Source organism: Girardinichthys multiradiatus, chromosome X (genome assembly GCF_021462225.1).
Source record: "Girardinichthys multiradiatus isolate DD_20200921_A chromosome X, DD_fGirMul_XY1, whole genome shotgun sequence".
Taxonomy (NCBI): domain Eukaryota; kingdom Metazoa; phylum Chordata; class Actinopteri; order Cyprinodontiformes; family Goodeidae; genus Girardinichthys; species Girardinichthys multiradiatus.
The window spans coordinates 25,787,552-25,809,031 of record NC_061817.1 but is presented as its reverse complement, the minus strand read 5'-3'; the positions used below and the strand labels follow the sequence as shown (position 1 = coordinate 25,809,031).

Genomic DNA, 21,480 nt, shown 5'->3' with positions numbered 1-21,480 from the left:
AGTCATGTTCTATTCTTGTTTCAAAATGTCTGGCAGTTTCTATGGTGGTACTTGGAAAACATTGTATTTACTAGGTTGTTATAAAAAGTATGAGAATGACTGAACTAGACTACTGGTGGGAATTAAAGCTCTTTTTTAGGGTGAGACTAATTTGGCTCAACTCACCAAAAAAAGCACTCTTTCAACCCTCTTGTTAGCTTCACGCTTCCAGCTTTTGTAATTAGTTTCAATATTTAATAAGTATACAATGCGCATACAAACATATGTTCACATCAGCACTATTTAAAATACACATAATGTGGCCTCTTAGCCGAAACAAAAGAAATATGAAAGCATGTAATGTTCACTCCACAGTCAGTAGGCTGTGCTACATTTTGTACTGCTTTTTATTATAAACATGTGATTCTGGTTTATTTTCACACATATTTACAGTTACAGTTTTTAGCCATACATACGCTTCTCTTGTTTGTCGATTAAAAATAAAATTAAAAATAAATTCTTATAGTGGCAGCATAGTGGTACAGTTGGTAGCACTGCTGCCTTGCAGCAAAAATGTTCTGGGTTTGAAACACCAGCCTGGGGCCTTTCTCAATGGAGTTTGCATGTTTTTCCAATGGATGTGTGGGTTCTCTCTGGTTACTCCAGCTTCCTCCAAAGAGCCGAAACATGACTGTTAGGTTTATTTGTCTCTCTAAATTGCCCTAGGTACTGTATGAGAGTGTGGGTGCATGGTTGTCTGTCCTTTGCTCTGTGTTTTTGTTGTCCTGTAATGTTGCCCTGTCCAGGGTGTACCCTAGTTCTCACCCAATAACCCCTGGAGATAAGCACCAGCCCTTCCTGAGACCTTGCAAGGATAATCAGCAGGAATAGACAGTGGAAGGATGGATACCAAATAGTTTTAATTACTAAACATATTTCACTTCCTAGTGACTTGAATTATTGTATATAATAACAACATTACAACCAGCTTAGCAGAAAGTGGAAAAAACACATTATTTTAAGCTAAATGGCCTATGTTATGTGACTTACAACTTGTAGGAGAGATTGTGACACATTTTAATTTGATGGGTAATTGGAATAGTTTTTGTAGAGATAAAACTTTCTTTGCCTAATCTGAACATTGAGACGTTACAAAATGCACTTAACATAAATTGTCAAAAGAAGTTTGAATTTGCGTTCTACCAAACATTTGACAAAGAGATACAACATTTAAATTCCTCCTTTCTTCATCATTTCTATTGTAAATGTTCACAAAACTCCATGGAGTAAATTACCAGATATCCTGCCGATGGTTACTGTTCTTCTATTAATGTTTAATACATTATTGTCACCATGGTGTAAGGGGTAAAAATCATGTCTGAATAAAAGCATGCACCAAATTAATGATAGAACTGTTTAATGTAAAAAACATTAGCAAAACACACCTTTAAAGTATTTATGTTATTTATCCTCAGAGTGCGTTTATGCCCTAGCTTCACCGCACAGGGGTGGAGCGCAGAGTGAATCCTCTTAACCAGGTAATCTGTGGACCCATCTGCTGTGACAGTCACCCACCCTACATCCACCTTACACAAATATGTCACCTCTTTGTTAGACTCTGTAACCCAGCACAAGAGAAGGTGAGAGGTATCCTTTGGTAGAAGAGATAAATTAATTTGTTAATGATTATTCATAAAATAATGATTTGACACATTGTTCTCTCTCTCTTTCAGACCATGCTGCTGTCTCCTCAGGCAGAGAGGAACTGGGAGGGTCTCTGTGAGGTGCTTGAAGATGTGCTGGAGGACCAGTCTCACAAGCAGCTGTTTGCCTTAGAGATTGGCTCTGGAACGGGACAGCATGTCATAAGGTTTGCACAGAAGTTACCCTTTGTTACTTGGCAGCCATCGGACATCAAAGAGGAGTGCCGAGACAGGTTTGTCTCTCACTAAAATATGTTTTGCAACTTTTTTCAATTCATCTGCTGTAAACAGTGAAATTATGTGATGTGCATTCATTTTCAGCATAAAGGCATATATAGCTGCCACCCATGTGAAAACTGTGCTGCAGCCTGTCCTGCTGGATGCCAGCGAACCTTGGGACAAATGGGCAGGTGTTTCACGTAACTCCTGTGATGTTATTATCGCCATTAACCTGCTGCAGTACAGCTCTTTCAAAACAGCACAAGTAGGTATCTAAAAAACCAACTGAAGACACTGGCTTCAGTAGCTCAGGCATTAACAAGCATTTTGCCTGCCAACATTTCTCCAAGGGTGTTTTTAGTGGAGCAGGGCAGATCCTCAAACCAAATGGCCTTCTAATGACATACGGGGTATGTAGTAAACCACATGGTATGTACATCATCACCAAGTAGAACATGCAAGTACATTGCAAAAAATTACAGTATCTTAAAAAAGTTTTATATTTTTTGTCACAGAAAATGAAACTCTTATATAGTATATAGATTTATTCCATATTGAGTTGAAATATTTCAAGCCTTTATTGTTTGTAATTTTGATGATTATAGCTAATAGAAAATGAAGAGAGATTATGCATGGGCTAAAAGTGTCGTGATGGCTAATGAGAAAAATAACTGTACTGCTGCTCAGTGAGGCCAAAGTTCTCTTTTCAGATGAAAGTAGAGTTTGCATTTTGTTTGGAAATCAATGTCCCAGAGTCTGGAGGAAGAATCCACTTTGCTTGAAGTCCAGAGTGAGGTTTCCACAGTCAGTGATAATTTGGGGTGCCATGTCATCTGCTGGTTCTGGTCCACTGTGTTTTCTGAAGTCCACAGTCACCTAGCCATCTATAAGAACATTCTTGAGCGCTTCATGTCGCCTTCTGCTGTTAAGCTTTATGGAGATGCTAATATCATTTTCCTGCAGGACCTGGCACCTGCCCACTGTGCCAAAGGTACCAAAACTGCTTCATGACCATGGTGTTACTGTGCTTGATTGGCCAGCAAACTGGCCTGATCTGAACACCATAGAGAATCTATGGAGTATTGTCAAGAAGATGGGAGACTCCCGATCCAACAATACAGATGATCTGAAGGCCTCTGTCAAAGCAACTTGGGCTTCTATTACACCTCAGCAGACCCACAGGTTGATTCATGCAAATTCATGCAAAAGGAGCCCCAACTAGTTATTGAGTGCATATGAATGAACAGACTTTTCAGAAGCCTGACATTACTGTTTAAAATATGTAATATTCAAATTTTGGGGATTTATTATTTGTAAGACATACAGGTCCTTCTCAAAATATTAGCATATTGTGATAAAGTTCATTATTTTCCATAATGTAATGATGAAAATGTAACATTCATATATTTTAGATTCATTGCACACTAACTGAAATATTTCAGGTCTTTTATTGTCTTAATATGGATGATTTTGGCATACAGCTCATGAAAACCCAAAATTCCTATCTCACAAAATTAGCATATCATTAAAAGGGTCTCTAAACGAGCTATGAACCTAATCATCTGAATCAACGAGTTAACTCTAAACACCTGCAAAAGATTCCTGAGGCCTTTAAAACTCCCAGCCTGGTTCATCACTCAAAACCCCAATCATGGGTAAGACTGCCGACCTGACTGCTGTCCAGAAGGCCACTATTGACACCCTCAAGCAAGAGGGTAAGACACAGAAAGACATTTCTGAACGAATAGGCTGTTCCCAGAGTGCTGTATCAAGGCACCTCAGTGGGAAGTCTGTGGGAAGGAAAAAGTGTGGCAGAAAACGCTGCACAACGAGAAGAGGTGACCGGACCCTGAGGAAGATTGTGGGAGAAGGGCCGATTCCAGACCTCGGGGGACCTGCGGAAGCAGTGGACTGAGTCTGGAGTAGAAACATCCAGAGCCACCGTGCACAGGCGTGTGCAGGAAATGGGCTACAGGTGCCGCATTCCCCAGGTCAAGCCACTTTTGAACCAGAAACAGTGGCAGAAGCGCCTGACCTGGGCTACAGAGAAGCAGCACTGGACTGTTGCTCAGTGGTCCAAAGTACTTTTTTCGGATGAAAGCAAATTCTGCATGTCATTCGGAAATCAAGGTGCCAGAGTCTGGAGGAAGACTGGGGAGAAGGAAATGCCAAAATGCCAGAAGTCCAGTGTCAAGTACCCACAGTCAGTGATGGTCTGGGGTGCCGTGTCAGCTGCTGGTGTTGGTCCACTGTGTTTTATCAAGGGCAGGGTCAATGCAGCTAGCTATCAGGAGATTTTGGAGCACTTCATGCTTCCATCTGCTGAAAAGCTTTATGGAGATGAAGATTTCATTTTTCAGCACGACCTGGCACCTTCTCACAGTGCCAAAACCACTGGTAAATGGTTTACTGACCATGGTATCACTGTGCTCAATTGGCCTGCCAACTCTCCTGACCTGAACCCCATAGAGAATCTGTGGGATATTGTGAAGAGAACGTTGAGAGACTCAAGACCCAACACTCTGGATGAGCTAAAGGCCGCTATCGAAGCATCCTGGGCCTCCATAAGACCTCAGCAGTGCCACAAGCTGATTGCCTCCATGCCACGCCGCATTGAAGCAGTCATTTCTGCAAAAGGATTCCCGACCAAGTATTGAGTGCATAACTGTACATGATTATTTGAAGGTTGACGTTTTTTGTATTAAAAACACTTTTCTTTTATTGGTCGGATGAAATATGCTAATTTTGTGAGATAGGAATTTTGGGTTTTCATGAGCTGTATGCCAAAATCATCCGTATTAAGACAATAAAAGACCTGAAATATTTCAGTTAGTGTGCAATGAATCTAAAATATATGAATGTTAAATTTTCATCATGACATTATGGAAAATAATGAACTTTATCACAATATGCTAATATTTTGAGAAGGACCTGTAATCATCAAAAGTACAAATATAAAAGCTGGAAAAATATTTCACTCTATGTGTAATAATATATATAAGAGTTTTACTTTCTGAAACGAGTGCCAAAAATTACTGAACTTTTTACAATATTCAAATTTTTTGAGATGTGTCTGTAGAGTTACGGTCAGATTGTGACTTTTATTTTTATTCTTTGAAGGTTGCATTAATTTTGAACTTTTAATGGGACATTTGAACAGTCATTTTTCAAGGTGGAATAATAGCACAACATACAAGTTCAACAAAGTTTATGATCAAGAATCTTGTGCACAAGGAGGGAAGGGCTGCAAAGGTTTGTGTATGAGCAAGGTGGCCTACAAACTGTCAGGAGGAATATGTCATAATTCCAGCAAACAATTGTGAAATGTTTGTGAAAGGATACCCGAAATATTTAACCGAAGTCATACAGTTTAAAAGGTAATATTCTCCTGAATTTGAGGAAAGTTCAAAAATATTTCTTCCATTATTCCGGCTCTTTTAGTAATTCTAGCTGACCTAAAGCATGAAATCGCTAATATAATGCAAGACAGTGAGACAAGAAGGCTATGTGTGTTTTTCTACAATGTATGTAATTATATTGCAGCTGCACATAAATCCTGGCTTTGATTACAACAAAAGCTTGTTGAAGGCTATAAAAAGCATGTGGTCAAGGTGCAACTTTCCAAGAGACGTTTAACCGAATATTAATGGGGTTGTCTGTATATATATTTGAGCTTGAATGTATAATTTTGTAAAGAAAATCCTAAATAAATTAAAACTTGCACGCTCAATTCGTTTTATTTAAATTATGAAAATGTTTATTGTTTGATCATTCAACCCAGGAAAAAGAACAATTTAAATCCTTAAAATTCATATTGATGTTATGAGTATGAGTGTATTTAAACTTTGAACAGACGGTGTAAAAACAAAAAAATACAATCCTAAAACAGGCTTTAAAAAATGACACATTGCTGAATATTTTTCAGATGTATGCTGTTAATGGCATCATTACACCAAGCTGTAATGAAGTTGTGGATGAAGAACTAAAGAAACTGTGAGTGAAAACCGTTTCTATTGCTTACACGTACATAATGGAGCTGCGCAACAACACGGCATTATAAACTTTCAGAATGACTGCCGGAGCCATGACTTCATTTCTATTTTCCTGTTCAGATTTTTAAGATCTTGTGAGGAATTTAGTTGTTTAATTCAATTATTTGTCACATGCGGATCCTTCCATATACACAACATATTGTGCATAGTTTCCAAGTGGAGTAAATCTTCATTCTGTTGCACAGGAATCCAGAGTGGGGTCTTCCAGACCTTGATGTGCTGAGACAGCAGGCCTATGGAAACGGGCTGCGTTTGGAGAGAATGGTGAGAAATAACATGCCTCATGGTGTTTACGGTGCAAACATTCACCAACATAATTTTGTATGCTGCTGAAATTTTATTTTCAGATTGAGATGGAAGACTACTACAAATGCCTCCTCTTTCGGAAACTCTGAAGGTTATCCCTGTAAAGTGTGCACTACAGGAGAGTACTGGTTACAACAAGAAGGCCATTATTCACCAAATCAACAGGTCAACAGGACAACCATCAAAAAAATCCCCATCATGTACCTTTTTCTTACAAACTTTAGACAGAATATTAAAATTGAAAGTTAATCTTTTAGATAAATTTGGTAATTTGGTTAAGAAGCAGGATTAAAATGTTACAACTATGAGAGAATTTTATGGAATTGATTTAGTTTGGTTGGACACATAATGTCCCAGTTTATGCTGTTTTCTGTTGACACCTTAAATCATTATTCTCTCGTTTTTTTTTCCTGTTTCCTCATTTTAAATATTGCAAAAACATGGTAGTTGTTTTTGTATTGTTAAATGTATTATTATTAATAATGCATTTAAATTATTAAATGCATTTGTTCATGTCAGTAAATCTGTGGATTGAGCCCTTACTATACACATTTCTTTGATTTACAGATATTTTCAATGAAAATTGTGCAAATTATCAATCCAGGTGGGAAATAAAACAAAGTTGAAACATGTAGACAGTAAGAACCTGATGTTTATTAAATATAATTTTAAATTACTTTAAAGTCAGACAGATCAGCACGATGGAGTTAAAGAAGTTCACACATAGAAACTGAAGATACAGAGTGTGATACATACATGCAGCATGTCATTTTCATTCTATAAGCATTTCTAAACAAAAACAAAAAAAACAAGTAAACTTGAGAAAGAGTGTCCATCTGAACTTTCTCCACAGCTCAATTTAAATGTGATTATTACACCAGAATGAACATGAATTTAGCCCGCTGCAGTCGGTTTTAGGTTAAATCGATGCTTGCTTCAGAACATGTCAAGGGATTCCAGACTGACTTAGTATTTTTTTTTTTTGTAACCACAATTCAACAAGGGTTAGACAACATTTCTACAGTGTACAATCCCTTCAATGCATTAACCGATTTTAGGAACTACTTTCAGACACAGTCGAAACTGCACACAACAAATAAATTCCCAATTCGTGTCCATGAGAAGGACAACTGGAAAACCCCAACTGGTAAGAGCTGTGAGCCAGATGAAGATGGCCAGCTTTCACTACTAAAACAGCCCTCTCTTATGAGATCCACACCACATATAGATGTTTCTTCAATCACTGACAAAACAAGTCAAATATTTCACTTCCATTCCAGAAAATAATCTCAACTCAACAAGCAAATGATTTATTTTAGAAAAATATGAAACAAAAGAGGGTTGTGTCTTAATTTTCTCTTCTAAGTAGTATTTTCTTGAATGCCTACTTTTGCGCTTCAGTAATTTATTTGATAAAGAAATACTACATACAAATCAGCTGAAAGATGAAGGTTTTGGAGCTCTCCGTAGCAGCTTTACCCCCATATTCTCTCACCTCGCAGGGGAAGAGGCAAGGAGAGCAATTGTTCTGCAACATTATCACAATATTTCACTTTGCCACAACATCACAGCAAGGTGGAAGGTGGGAATTTAGTCTGTTTTTCCAAAGGGAATCCTCCAAGTCAAGAAAAGGGGTGTTAAAAGGAAGAGAGAAGGTGTAGTGTGTGAAACTCCACAGCGTGGGAGTTTTCAGTCGAAGCAGATGAGCTGTGCCTCTGCACTGCCAGGAACCGCTTGAGGCACCTGCTGTTGTGCATGGGGCTGCTGTTGCTGCGGCGGCGGGCCACCAGGGGGAGCAACCTAAACAAGGTGGAAATGCAAAAGGTAAAAAATAGGAAGATTACTGAAGAGCTATCCTAAAATAACCTGCAGACTCTGAATGGAAGTCAAATGAGTGAGCTACAGGTCCTTCTCAAAATATTAGCATATTGTGATAAAGTTAATTATTTTCCATAATGTCATGATGAAAATTTAACATTCATATATTTTATATTCATTGCACACTAACTGAAATATTTCAGGTCTTTTATTGTCTTAATACGGATGATTTTGGCATACAGCTCATGAAAACCCAAAATTCCTATCTCACAAAATTAGCATATCATTAAAAGGGTCTCTAAACGAGCTATGAACCTAATCATCTGAATCAACGAGTTAACTCTAAACACCTGCAAAAGATTCCTGAGGCCTTTAAAACTCCCAGCCTGGTTCATCACTCAAAACCCCAATCATGGGTAAGACTGCCGACCTGACTGCTGTCCAGAAGGCCACTATTGACACCCTCAAGCAAGAGGGTAAGACACAGAAAGAAATTTCTGAACGAATAGGTTGTTCCCAGAGTGCTGTATCAAGGCACCTCAGTGGGAAGTCTGTGGGAAGGAAAAAGTGTGGCAGAAAACGCTGCACAACGAGAAGAGGTGACCGGACCCTGAGGAAGATTGTGGAGAAGGGCCGATTCCAGACCTTGGGGGACCTGCGGAAGCAGTGGACTGAGTCTGGAGTAGAAACATCCAGAGCCACCGTGCACAGGCGTGTGCAGGAAATGGGCTACAGGTGCCGCATTCCCCAGGTCAAGCCACTTTTGAACCAGAAACAGTGGCAGAAGCGCCTGACCTGGGCTACAGAGAAGCAGCACTGGACTGTTGCTCAGTGGTCCAAAGTACTTTTTTCGGATGAAAGCAAATTCTGCATGTCATTCGGAAATCAAGGTGCCAGAGTCTGGAGGAAGACTGGGGAGAAGGAAATGCCAAAATGCCAGAAGTCCAGTGTCAAGTACCCACAGTCAGTGATGGTCTGGGTGCCGTGTCAGCTGCTGGTGTTGGTCCACTGTGTTTTATCAAGGGCAGGGTCAATGCAGCTAGCTATCAGGAGATTTTGGAGCACTTCATGCTTCCATCTGCTGAAAAGCTTTATGGAGATGAAGATTTCATTTTTCAGCACGACCTGGCACCTGCTCACAGTGCCAAAACCACTGGTAAATGGTTTACTGACCATGGTATCACTGTGCTCAATTGGCCTGCCAACTCTCCTGACCTGAACCCCATAGAGAATCTGTGGGATATTGTGAAGAGAACGTTGAGAGACTCAAGACCCAACACTCTGGATGAGCTAAAGGCCGCTATCGAAGCATCCTGGGCCTCCATAAGACCTCAGCAGTGCCACAGGCTGATTGCCTCCATGCCACGCCGCATTGAAGCAGTCATTTCTGCCAAAGGATTCCGGACCACGTATTGAGTGCATAACTGTACATGATTATTTGAAGGTTGACGTTTTTTGTATTAAAAACACTTTTCTTTTATTGGTCGGATGAAATATGCTAATTTTGTGAGATAGGAATTTTGGGTTTTCATGAGCTGTATGCCAAAATCATCCGTATTAAGACAATAAAAGACCTGAAATATTTCAGTTAGTGTGCAATGAATCTAAAATATATGAATGTTAAATTTTCATCATGACATTATGGAAAATAATGAACTTTATCACAATATGCTAATATTTTGAGAAGGACCTGTATATTATTCTGCTAGTCTGCAGCAACCACATACTTAAGGTTAAAATGCACAATCTCCTGACTTTCCTTAGGGTCCAACATCATAGTTACTCTGCCTAAAAAGGCCATAAGCAACGTAAGGGGCTACCATCTAGCAGCAGTAAATCCCATCTTGACAAAATGACTTGTGAAACTGGTCTGGGTTAGCACGCAATCATCCCATCATAGCTCTGATGCCTTGCCTAAAGTAGCGCCCCTAAATGAAATCCATTGGAATCAAATGCCTACAGAGTCAACCTGTGCTGCACAAGTGCAAAGGTGAAAAGACATTGGTTCACCTTGCAGCATGAAAATGATTGGAAAATACAGACAGTGGTACAATAGAAAGACTAAAATAAGTATGTACAAAGACACCCTAAATCCAATCAGACTCTTTAAAAGAAGAATGAGCTAAAACATCAGTCTCTAAATGAGCAATGTTGATAAAGACATACAGTGAAACAGTTGGTGGTTCTACAAATCACTGACCCAGAGGGGCCTATAAGCAAATGCACTTTAGATTTTTATTTATAAAAAAAAAAAAAGTCCCTTCCTTTTTCACAATTAGGCCCTGCTTTACGTCTACCACATAAAATCCCGTCTGCACCCAGAAAACGCAATGATGTCTATGTTTTAACATGACAAAATATGATTACTTCTAAAAAGATACATTTACACTGCTCTGACCTATCTTTACCAGCAGATGCCGTTAGTATAAGCTGCTGTTTACATTCTTTTTCTCTGCGTTCAACGTAATCCTCTGACATGGGAGAGGCCATGCCAACAGCAGGGAGTGTCCCACCATTTGTCTCTGATGAGGGAACTTCCTGTTTGAACAACTCAACAGGTTGGACAAGGCCTTACATCACGTCAGCTCTCACCCTAAACTGTAGCTTTCCATGCTGAGCCCCCTACTCATTCTCCACCCCTATGGCTGCATCTTTATCCACAGCAACTTGAATACCCAGGTGACACCATCATTATGGTAAATAAACAGCTCTTTCTAGTCATACTAACCACCCAAAAAGTTTTACACTAGAGTCGTATTTGAGCCACCGTCGGCCCACAATGGGGTCCGGATAATTACTTAATGCCCGCTTCATTTCCTGGAGGAGCTGATCAGGCATAGACCCAGAGGATACCAACGACCTGAAGAAGTGCTTCTAGAACATTTCAAGTAAATTACTGTGAGGTTACACAAAGTTAAAAGCCATCACTGCATTAAATACAGCTTGTTTAGGAGAAGTGTGATATACAGCAAAGACCTGTATGTGTTGATCATGTAATAAAAAAAAATAATCACAAAAGCATTACTACAATATTACAGTTTCTGAACCTTTAGTGAAGCAAATAATTTATGGAATACACCAATATTTAACTGACCTGCTGGTACATGGGCTGCTGTCCCGGCATGTAGGGCTGTTGGGGGGGCATGTTGGGGTCCTGTCCGGGCAAGGCTGAGATCATGTTCTGCATGTTGTATGGTGGGTAACTCATGTAAGCCATCCCATTGGTGGGGGCTGCCTGCGACATGGGGGGTATACTTTGGGCTTGAGAGACCACATTCTGCACACAACATAGAACAGTTAAGAGTTATAGCTTTAAATAGACCGGTTTTAGTTTTAAATGATCGGACAATCAGATATGGGCATTCACACCTGGTAGGCCTGAGTGGGTGTGGGCTGATAGTTGGAGTACTGTGGGCTAGTTGTGGGTGGGGCCTGGCCTGGAGGAGGCTGTCCATTGACACCTGGAGCCTGATACATGTATGCATTAACCATATTGGGATCTGGGGGGAAAATAACAGTCACAATCAAATGTTTAAACTTGTTGATTACACTAATTTTCATCTAGAAATATAGGTGATGTAAAAATCCAGTTAACCTTTAAGAATAAAGATCAGAGACTTTTCAAAATAAAAAAAGTCTTGATCTTTCCAATCTAATTTCATGACATAATGTCTTCATTAATTAACTGGGAACACACTCAACATAAAATGGATTTCCTAATAAAACTAGAGATTTTAAGTCTTCCTTACCTGTGGCAGAAGGGGGCATAGCCTGGTACTGGCCTGGCGCAGTCTGCCCCGGCTGATTCATATACATGTTGTGCATAGGTGAGCCCTCCACAGAACCAGCAGGACTGAAAGTGCCTGGGTAGCTGGGTGGACCACCAGGCTGGTATACCACCCCTCCAGCAACATTAGGAGGCAGAGACTGCATCTGCATAAGTCATGAAATATTTTTTAAAGAGTGTGGATTTCTTTTTCAAGAGAAGTCTCATTTCAGTGGACTGATACAATGTGTACCTGGGCGTAGGGCAGAGAGAAAGCAGGCATCTGAGCTCTCATTTGGATTGTGTGCTTCTGCTGCTCCAAACGCATCTGCCTCTCCTTCTCCTGCTCCTGGAGGCGCTGAATGGCCAGCTGTCTCTGCATCTCCAGGTATTCCTGTTAGTCACATAAACATGTTAGAAAGGTAATAAACACTATGACAACACATCTAGGCTTAGTGGAAAAAAAAAATGTTACCTGTTTTTTCTGCCTCATGATCTCTAACTTCTGTGCAAGCTGGATCTGCCTTTGTCTCTCTGCCTCCTCCGCAGCTCTGCGCAGCTTCTCTCTGTGTTCGTCACGAAGCGCGTTGAGGGCAGCTCGAGCATCGCGCACTTGTGCCAGCTTGTCCTGCAGTCCCTCGTAGTACACTGACAACATCCAGGACATCATAGTTCAGGGACTGGACATGAGAACACAGAAAGGCATGCACAAAGCACAAACTCACGTCGCTTTTCATCCAGCTGGTTTAGGATGTCCAACAGCTGAGGGTGCATGTTGTTGATGGATTGGAAGAGCGACAGCACGGCGCTGTCGTTGGTAATGCTGCGCCCACGCATGTGGTTGCTCTTCATGCGGTTCAGGAAAGTAGTAACAGCGTTCTGCAGGGCCTTGAGAAACTGCTCATGGTTCTCCTCGGACTCACCGTTCTGGTAAGGCTGCTGGAGAAGGGGTTATAGTGAAGACGTGAGCAACAGCTCCTTGTCAGCTGATAGTGTGTCTTGATGTCTCTGCAGGTTTGGACATACCTCAACTATGTTGACAGGCTGGACAGGCAGGTGACTTTCAACAGGCTGGCTGATTGGTGGAAGGGGCTCAGCCATTGAGACAGGGGCAGGGGCTGAGGGGGTGGGACTCTTCCGAGCATCTTCCTGCTTCTTTTCCCAGTAAGTTCTATTCAGGTAGCGGGCCAACTGGAATTACAAGACATAAGAATGTAAAAGTAAGGCATTACTATCTCTTATAATAATAATATTATTATTAATAATAAACTAATTCAAATTCAAAGCAATGTGCGAAAAGTACCTCAGGGTCTACTTCTTCAGCAGACGGAGCAGAGGAGTTCTGCAATGCACAAATGTTTACAAGTGATCCATAACAACACAGATTTATAAAATATTGGAAAAGATATGCTTTAAAAACTTTTTATTGAACCAGATGTTTTGTTTCATATAAAGATGCATCAGGTCTTACCACTGGAGAAGTGTAAAGGTTGCTGACTGGGGGTGCTGAGGAAGTCACTGGGGTAGGATCAGCTTTGGGATACATCGAGTACGAGTTCTTCTGTCTCTGCAAGCGACCAATGAACTCTGAGTCAGTTTTCTCCTCAGATAAACTAACGTGAAAGGAGGCATATATTCAGCTACATAACTCTAACCCACCATCCGCTCCTTCTCTTCTGCCTCACTCTGGGAAAGAGCAATGGCCAGCTGCAGCTCTTCCTCCTCCTGCAGAGCAGTCTCGTCTTTCTTTGGGGGAATCTGGTCAGATACAGAAACAAGAAAAGGACCTAAAGATAAGAGACTGAAAACTCCAAGGTTTTAGAAAGACAGTCACAGAATGCACCTAGCCCTGGTAAACGTGAAAAAAGCCTTAAAACAAATACATATTTTACTGCTGTATCATAACCTCACACCAAGCGATTTGGAAAAATCCAACCGTTAATTTAAGTACATTTATTTATTTCTCCAAAAAAAATAAAAAAATACTCGGTTAAGAAACATTTAACAGAAACAACTGGTAGCACAATTACTGGTACTACTTCTTTGGAAAAACTCCCTTTGCCAACAGGATTGCACTTATATTGGTCCTACAACATTTCTCGAGAGTGAAGCATAAAGAGGGATCTTCAGCTCTCTTCGTCCTTATGCCCTCTTCAGGTGACCTCACTGGTTTTCTGTGGGATTTACAATAAACTCCCATAGCCTCTGGAAGAGAAATGGGCCCAAAACACCAGAGAATCTCCAGCATACTCAACAGCAAGCATGAGGTGGTTTTCCACACATTCATCCAGACCCACCCTTTGTTAAGGTTGCTAAAAAGCTAAATCTTTGTCTCATCTCACCAAAATATGTGGCTGCAGTAAGCAAACCCCAAACATTTACATTTGTGATGGTAGGACAGAAAAAGCTTATTTTTTCCTGTTGTACCATTAACTCACCATTGATTGTTTAGGAGGCCAGTATGCCCCCCAAACAACCTGAAGACAAGTCGGCAAGGTCAAATGGTTTTTAGAGACTTGGTGATCGGACATCAGAAGCAACAAGTACTTTGAACTAAGCCCACTTAAAGCTTTAAAAAACCATTTAATTAGTCTTAAAATCAATCTATTTATTTATTTTACAGTGAATAAAGTTGCCAACAACTGCGCAATGTGCCATTTTGTTAAATACAATTATTTCTAATTATAATTTCTCCACTGAATAAATCTACTCAAATGCAATTTTTAAGCTTAAGATAATGCTACTATAATAAGAGATTTATCTATTTTAGGGATCTTATACATAGTTCCCAGAGGTGGCAATAAATATGGCCACAACTGTACATGTTTGAAGGTAAGAAATGACCTGAGACTGTTGGGACAGCGGGCTGGTCAGGTACTCAGGGGGCAGGTCTGCTGGGCCTGAGGAGGGGGCTTTTCCTTCAGCTTTCCTAAGTGGAGGAGAGAGGGAGGGGTGGCTGGTGAGGAAAAGGGATCAGGGAGGACAAACAACTTCGTAAATCAGAGAAGACCATGCTGCTGAAAAAACACCTGGAACTCTCCAGACACAAAACATGCAAAAAATGAGTATGAGGTGGACACATTTACATAATTATTAACTTACAGATAACAGTTCAATTCTGGCAATGTGGAGGCATGACTATATGGGCATTATTCAACTCAGAACCACTACATTGTCAATATTTATCAACTAAAACATTTTCTCCAGACAAAATCCAGACCAAAAGGTTTATTTTGAAACTGATGAAACGAGGTATATCATCATAGAAATGATGTTTTTTTAAACTAAAACATAGGTCTAATGCAAAAAGTCAGTGACCTTCAAACATCTAGAAAATATTACCAGCAACTCACACACATGGCTGGTTGTTAACCCCGAAAACGCGGTTATGATCAAACTGAAGCTGCAAATAAAATTTGCCTACATTTTCATATCTTTTTTTAGAGATTAATGTGCCCTTTGTTTATGGGGGAAAAAAAAGAAGTAACAGTGATGATAAAATGAAGGGTTTTCTACAGCGAGATGCTCCCTACTCCATACTTTAGTATTCTTTTCATAGAGACGCTTGCACTTCTGTCAGGGCGACTCACTTGTTTAGCTGCTCAAAGCAGGGCTCACACACACGCACTTCCTTCTCGATGCCAAACTTTGGAATGGTGGAGTACTTAGACGAACACTTCCCACAGAAAATCTGCCCACAGGCACGACAATGGTGCTGGAAAAGCAAGGAGCAGAAATCCAGGTCAATCCTCAGCTTTAAGCATTCAATCCACACAAACCGCTTCGATGAAAGAAGGAAAACCATAAAATCTTACATGTTCCCCTGTTAGAAGGAAGCCCAGCCTACCTTTCTGGTCATAACGCCAAACTGAACTCTGCACCTGTGGCACTCCTCAGCATCAACCCAGTCAGGGGCCTACAGAAGGCAAATGGTAGGTATTAGATCAGGTGAAACAACAAATCTACGAGACTTGAGTTAACCACTATCCTCTTTTTTATGTCTTTGGCTCAGTCCATTAATAGGAACTCTTTATTAGCAAGAAAAACAAGATAAAATCTCACTCTCTCTGCTGCAAACATGGCATCACTCTCCTTAAACTCGGGAAATACATGACCTTTAGAGGGGGGAAAAAAAAAAAACACAAAAAGTGGTTTAGAGTATAAAATGTGTGTAATTCAAGAACATAGAATATTCTTACATTTAATTTCAGGTTGAGAGTCTGGGGGGGCGATAAGGACTTAATCATGATATTGTGTGGTACTTTTGTGATAATGAAAAAAGTGATCATAAAAAAATATTTATAACTTCTTTTTAGTCTTTTTCAGATAACTGATAGGCTGTGGCTGCATATCACAGCAAACACAGTGCCACAAACACAAATACTGCTCTTAAAAATGACCTCCATTTTGAAATAGGCTAGGAGGAATAGGAGAAAAGAGTAAAACTAACAATCCCAATAATACATCCTGTTTTTAAACATCGTTAATTAAAATGTATGGTTGTTGGGATAATTCCAAATTCTTATCATAAGACATTTTTCACAATAAACGATACAATAACTGCCCAGCCCTAGTTGATAGTGCCTATGAAAACAGCTTTGAACACTTACCTTCCACTTTCAAGATCTGATAGGTATCTTGAACCACCTTGTATTTGGGTTCATTGCGGAAGGCGTGGGCCCAGGCTTGGATCAGGTACAGAATCTTGTTTCTGACATTTGGTTCTGTCTGCTTCTGATAGTAACAGTCAAGAAAAAGCTTTTACACAATTAAAGATGGCTATTTTTGAAATGAAAACTATCTTTCTTGTCACATAACAGACAAAAGGAATTCAACAGCATTCAGTAAGGAGTGAGACATACATTCTCCTGCTGGTTTTGTGATGTGAAAACACTCATGTCACAAGACAATTACCTCAGCAGGAAGTCGTAACAAGAATGCCCGTCATGTTTAGTGTCACATGACACGGTGGGAGCTAATCAAATACTAGTGGCTCATGCTGTAACACAACTGCCAACTAGAGAGCAAGGAGCACTGATTGAATCAAATAAGAGCGTGCAAAATGCGAGAGAACACTGTCCCAATTTCCTAAACAAATTCTTATATAGATTTTTTTTAATGAGAATGGAGATTTAATGCAAAATTGCACTGAAATATTATTTAGTTAAAATGGTCATTATGAGGTTATATGGTGACAACCAGCTTGACTCCAAGAAAATGCATATTATGAAAACAAACTCACCTTTGGTAAAATGGAATATCACCACAAAGAAACAAATATATTTTAAACTCTATATTTCCCTTAACTAAAAGTTTACGGCTAAGTGAAAACTCACTGACTGAAAGATAACTGACTGGATAGAAGAGATTTACATTTTCTAAAAATTCAAAATACGACCACCTTAAAGAGATCCTTCAGTTCTTCCATAGTTTGTTTACTTGCGACCTCATCGTGCACCGTCTGCCCACAGTTCTTCACCACCGACTCTAGGACCTGAAGAGAGACACACAATCAATTACACTGTGGCCCCTACAATGCAAACAATGTCAGAAAATGCCAAAGAAATTATATACAGCATGGCCTCCCATTCGCATTTTTTTTTATTTAAACCCTCAAAAATTGCTATTTTTTTTTTTACATTTCACTTCATGACTTTAGAGTATAGCAGCTGACAAACACATGGAGACTTTATGTTACTGCTTGCTCACAATTTAAAATAGTTACAGAAATGCAAATAAACCTGACGATTGATGAAAAGTACATAGTTATAAGAGAATTAACATTATTACAAATCCATTCACAAACCGCTGGTAAACAAAAACACAAAACATATACTAAGCAGTTTCCAGTTAATTTGATTTAATCAAAATGGAAATTTTAAAAACTTTAAGATTTCTACTCATTATTCCCCTTAAAATATCTTACCTCAAATCCATAGAGAGCCACGTGGGGATTTTTGTCAATCAGTTTCTTCTTAATGGCAGCAATAGCATATTTAGCTCTTAGGGAAGAAAAAAAAGAAAAGTATGGTTCAATGAAGACTAAAGGTGTTAAAGAGTGTAGATTCAACATTACATCTGTACACATTTAACTGTCAAATTAACAGGCTTTGATAGTACAGAAGATCTGACTGAATGACTTACTGTGTGTCTCCTTGCCGAATGAGATCACAGATCTGAAGAATAGATTCCCAGTCAGTCTCCAGAAGCAGCTGACTGGTTGCTTTATCTGCAAGCAGCAAACATTATTTATTATTAAATGTACACAAGATTGAAGAACAAAGTTCGACAGGGCTGTTGTGTTGGTTTATGACAAACATTATTTAAAAGATTTAGTTGATGGGACAGCTGTTCTCTAGCATTCCTTTAGAATCCAAACTTCACACTTTTACTTTGGTCTCATTTGCTCCCAAATTAATCTTCCCAAGCAGATCTTTAGCTCATCTTTAGAAGCTCCAGATTAGCACCAACATTTCTGGAGTACAGTGGCTTTCTATCTGCATCCCTGCGACGCAGCCATTGTTTTTCAGTGTTTTTCTCATTGGAAGACATTTTAACCTTTGTTTTCCATGTGAGAGAGACCTCTAACACCACTGGAGAAGTTAGCCTTAGCACAGACCATGCACCAATTAGCACCAGTAGTAAGGACATTTCATACCCACCCTTATGATTTACTTATAGTTTGTCATCAGGAAATGTGTCTATGTGACTCCGCTAATAATATCTACCTGTGTACCGGTGGGTTGCCCAGTTATTTTTGATCAGGTGTCATAATTTTTCCTATTTACTTAAAGCCAACTGGTCTGAATGAGGATCTCAGCCACAGCTAATGGAAATAGTGTAGATTATGAAATTTTAGATAAAAAAAAAAAACAACAACAACAATACGAGGCCTCCTATCATAGCACTGTAGGGTTGCGTCGTTTTGACTCACTGTTGAACCCTGTGGTTCAACATTGGACTAATACCGTTTTGTTACTTGCGGTGTATTAAATTTGGGGTTAGGGTTGGCTAGGTTATACCCTGGCTGGGTTTATGCGGAAAAGAAAAGCATCTATGGCATAATATCAAGGCATATGTTTGTTTTTTTTGCTTTAAGATGTTTAATTATACAAGCTTATGGGTTGTAAACTTCTATTTTTTGCGTCTAAAGTAAGACTGATGTAGTGGAAATAAAATGGTGAGACAATATTAACAGGTTATATTTTTGTTTCTTTTTTCCTTCGGGGTGGTGGTTATGTCACCTCAAGAGGCCTGGTGATAAGTTACATAGAGCTTTCTCGTCAGTTTTAACTAAAATTATGAATTTGGAGCTAGATCATTTCAATTTCTCAATCTGATTTAATCACAGAAAACCTTTTTCAACTCCATGTGACTTTTTAATACTTTAACATAAATGGATCTAGAGCTGGATGATTCTTATTCATGTGATATTACCTTCAGCTGTCTACTACAATTAGAAGGGAGTCTATAAATACTGTTTACATCTTCCTTTTGTAATTATATCAGTCTGGCAGCTACCTAATCAACCTTTTGTAATCTCTAAACCAAACACTGCCCTTTAAAACACCCACATTAATGACAACGTTACAATTTGCTCCTCGGATTTCCCCCCTTTTTTTGGATATGTCAAGAACTATACAGCAAGTGTCGCTAATGATTTAACCAGTACCTTATGTAAATGTTTTCGTTAAGCAGACACAAACGCATCTCAATCCAGTCGCCAGTCGGCTTTACCTTAACTACAGTTTTTGCGACTCGGACACAAAGCGTTTAAATAGACCAAATAAACTGTATTGGTAAACTTCTCCAGTCGTTTTGATAAAATAAACGACTCTGCCTGGGCCTTCGCAAGCTAAAAGGAGCTAGCTGGCCTAAGAGCCACATCCCTATCAAAACAATATGCCGCAAAAATCATCGCACTTTTTGACTGACCGTTGGATAAAAGCTGATAACTATTAAAGGAATTTGGTGTTAACTTACCGAGAAGCCTCTCAAAAGTGCCTCCTCCTTTACCCATTGTTAATTATGATTCTAACAGTGTCCGACGAAGTAATTCGTATAACCAGCGGATCCTGATATTTTCACCGCTGAGGTTAGCCTGTTAGCTTATCTCTTAGCCACGGAGTACAGCTGTGTTTTAGTCACAACTCTTCCTGCTTCTTCTCACGGAGACAGACGTGGGGCGTCTCCCCCTAGTGACGAAAGGATGAAATTACAAGGTAACTCCAAACCTGAATATTTACAGTAAACTGGTGATCACCATTTTACAAATACCATATGAAATATATTGTAATGCTAAATATTACTGTTAATTAGCCAACATTATATGAAGTGGTCTCTACCAGCTGGAATATTAGTGCTGATACATACAAGATTAACTCACCCATGAAAATCTTATTTCTCGTGACCTTCAACAATGTGCCTTAGGAACCTGGAACACCACTGCTAGGAGTGGTTAGAGGTATAACAAAACAAACCATTTATGTGTTTAGTCAGAGACAGCAAATTTAACCACAGTGTTGGATTTCAATATATTTCAACAGCAGTAGTTTACCACTGAAATTAGATTTGGGGCACAAAATTCTTATTTAAGACTTTTTACAAAAGGAACATTTTGACTTGTCATTGAGCACATATTTAAACTCCAGATATGAATTTTATACAACAACAAAGCACTTTTACTTCTAAGAAATGGGACACATTCAAAAAACACTTTTACATTTAAGTTAACTGGTTTAACTGGTTTCTTCTTTTGAATTGTTTCGCTATTTGTATAATTTTTTCCCTTAAACTCAATTAAACATATCAAATACTGGTGTGCTGCACGTAATATTACATGTCTTGCCAAAATCTTCATACCCCTTGAACTTTTTTCCTTTGTCTTGTCGCAACGACAAACTTTAACATATTGTTTTCAGATTTTATACGACAGACCAACATAATATAGACCCCAGTTGGGAAGTAACGGGTTAGGGTTACCCTACCTTTACCCTAATCTGGTCTTTGTGGAATGCTTCCACTTCATTCACTAGTTTGTGATGTTCTATCACATAAAATCCAAATAAAATTCAAAGAGGTTTGTTGAGTTCTGGAGGTATAAATACAGTTGCCAGGCACGGTGATGAAATGGATCTACAGCAATTCAGTTTAACTATAAGATTATGGGTGGACTTGGTACAAAGTTGCCCTGTCCCAAATACCTCACTGAAGTTACATTGTTTAAACTTTGCCACTGAATTATTGTTGAAAAGGTGGCTGGTATCTTTTCATTGTTGTTATTAAGAATTACATTGTCATCAAATCTTAAAGTCATTTTGAAACTGGACCAACTGTTTAATATATAAATAGTGTACTTGTTCCACTCTGACCCTTTACAGTCGAACTTTAAAATAGCGCAGACTTACTGTATTCACAGTATTACTCCACCATCACTGGTACAGCCGTACTTAGATCATGTATGAGTCACCACCTGGCACTAGGAACACTGACCGCCGTTGTTACATTGGTGGAATAATGGTTCTATAATGTGGCATTGTGTTGCTTGGTCCTCTGCTGTTTTGGAAGAGAAAGGAGACAATCTGATGGGGTGATGACTTCACCGCAGAACATACAAATAAAACGTCTTAGAAATTCT

At 39.4% G+C, this 21,480-nt stretch overlaps 2 protein-coding genes across 6 annotated transcripts; one reads left to right on the top strand and one right to left on the bottom strand.

Annotated features, from left to right (window-relative positions):
- The first annotated feature begins 1,518 nt into the window (after positions 1-1,518).
- Positions 1,519-7,057, top strand: LOC124863196 (methyltransferase-like 26 B). The gene is made up of 7 exons (XM_047357485.1): positions 1,519-1,619; positions 1,713-1,915; positions 2,004-2,166; positions 2,252-2,311; positions 5,827-5,894; positions 6,139-6,217; positions 6,301-7,057. Exons 2-7 carry the CDS (start codon positions 1,716-1,718, stop codon positions 6,346-6,348), a joined length of 618 nt encoding a protein of 205 aa, XP_047213441.1. The 5' UTR covers positions 1,519-1,619; positions 1,713-1,715; the 3' UTR covers positions 6,349-7,057.
- On the bottom strand, positions 6,894-19,980 carry LOC124863195 (hepatocyte growth factor-regulated tyrosine kinase substrate-like). 5 transcript variants are annotated; one of them, XM_047357479.1, is made up of 20 exons: positions 19,827-19,980; positions 17,988-18,072; positions 17,770-17,845; positions 17,245-17,337; positions 16,454-16,577; positions 15,906-15,958; positions 15,691-15,759; positions 15,434-15,558; positions 14,688-14,799; positions 13,503-13,601; positions 13,315-13,410; positions 13,147-13,185; positions 12,870-13,034; positions 12,569-12,782; positions 12,319-12,491; positions 12,097-12,237; positions 11,827-12,010; positions 11,447-11,577; positions 11,172-11,354; positions 6,894-8,059 (listed from the first exon to the last, which is right to left on the bottom strand). In XM_047357479.1, the coding sequence occupies exons 1-20, from the start codon at positions 19,861-19,863 to the stop codon at positions 7,949-7,951; spliced, it is 2,310 nt and encodes a 769-aa protein (XP_047213435.1). In that variant the 5' UTR covers positions 19,864-19,980; the 3' UTR covers positions 6,894-7,948. The 5 variants fall into 5 exon arrangements, with proteins under 5 accessions (XP_047213435.1, XP_047213436.1, XP_047213439.1 ...); XM_047357480.1 differs by having other exon boundaries at positions 12,569-12,779; XM_047357483.1 differs by having other exon boundaries at positions 14,688-14,772.
- Between the last annotated feature and the right edge of the window lie 1,500 nt (positions 19,981-21,480).

Coding starts and splice junctions, on each gene's coding strand:
- LOC124863196 (XM_047357485.1), top strand. CDS start 1,716: ATGCTGCTGTCTCCTCAGGCAGAGAGGAACTGGGAGGGTCTCTGTGAG. Junction 1,916..2,003: donor AAAGAGGAGTGCCGAGACAG/GTTTGTCTCTCA, acceptor ATTCATTTTCAG/CATAAAGGCATATATAGCTG. Junction 2,167..2,251: donor GCTCTTTCAAAACAGCACAA/GTAGGTATCTAA, acceptor CATTTCTCCAAG/GGTGTTTTTAGTGGAGCAGG.
- LOC124863195 (XM_047357479.1), bottom strand. CDS start 19,863: ATGGGTAAAGGAGGAGGCACTTTTGAGAGGCTTCTCG. Junction 15,559..15,690: donor TTGGCGTTATGACCAGAAAG/GTAGGCTGGGCT, acceptor TTGCTTTTCCAG/CACCATTGTCGTGCCTGTGG. Junction 12,011..12,096: donor TCTCTCTGCCCTACGCCCAG/GTACACATTGTA, acceptor TGACTTATGCAG/ATGCAGTCTCTGCCTCCTAA.